The 727-nt window shown below is 43.9% G+C and overlaps 1 protein-coding gene across 1 annotated transcript; it reads left to right on the top strand.

Annotated features, from left to right (window-relative positions):
• Positions 1-10: 10 nt before the first annotated feature.
• LOC107181451 (putative olfactory receptor 56B2) lies at positions 11-724 on the top strand (the record flags this gene model as incomplete). Its single annotated transcript, XM_015557330.1, has 1 exon — positions 11-724. A coding segment is annotated over exon 1 (714 nt), but the record flags the coding sequence as incomplete, so codon positions are not given.
• Between the last annotated feature and the right edge of the window lie 3 nt (positions 725-727).

The following is a 727-nucleotide window of genomic DNA, read 5'->3' as shown; positions in this document are numbered from 1 at the left end:
TTACTAAAGAATGTTCCAGAATCTCAAAGCCTCCAACATCTCTAATATCCAAGTCTCTGAATTTATTCTAATGGGATTCCCAGGCATTCACAGCTGGCAACACTGGCTCTCCTTGCCATTGTCTCTGCTCTACCTCTTAGCCCTCAGTGCCAACATCTTTATCCTGCTCATCATCTATCAAGAGCCAACACTGCACCAGCCTATGTACTATTTCCTGGGCATCCTGGCTGTGGTAGACATGGGCTTTGCCACCACTATCATGCCCAAGATATTGGCCAACTTATGGTTCAATGCTAAAGCCATCAGCCTCCCAGAGTGCTTTCTGCAGATGTATGTCATACATTGTTTTGTGGGCATGGAGTCAGGTATCTTTCTATGCATGGCTATCGATAGATATGTAGCCATTTGTCAACCACTACGCTATCCATCAATAATTACTGAATCTTTTGTGGTCAAAGCAACTGTGTTCATGGCACTCAGAAACACCATATGTACCATCCCAGTGCCTATATTGGCTGCTCAGAGACACTACTGCTCCCAGAACCAAATAGAACACTTTCTGTGTTCTACTCTTGGTGTCACTAGTCTATCCTGTGATGACAGAACCATCAACAGCATTTACCAGCTTATTCTGGCCTGGACACTCATGGGAAGTGACTTGGGTTTGATTATTTTATCATATTGTTTGATACTTCACTCTGTGCTGAAGCTGAACTCAGCAGAAGCT

This window comes from Myotis davidii, unplaced genomic scaffold (genome assembly GCF_000327345.1).
Source record: "Myotis davidii unplaced genomic scaffold, ASM32734v1 C63109856, whole genome shotgun sequence".
NCBI lineage: Eukaryota > Metazoa > Chordata > Mammalia > Chiroptera > Vespertilionidae > Myotis > Myotis davidii.
Note: the sequence above shows the minus strand (reverse complement) of the source record. Positions and strands in the feature narration are given on the sequence as shown.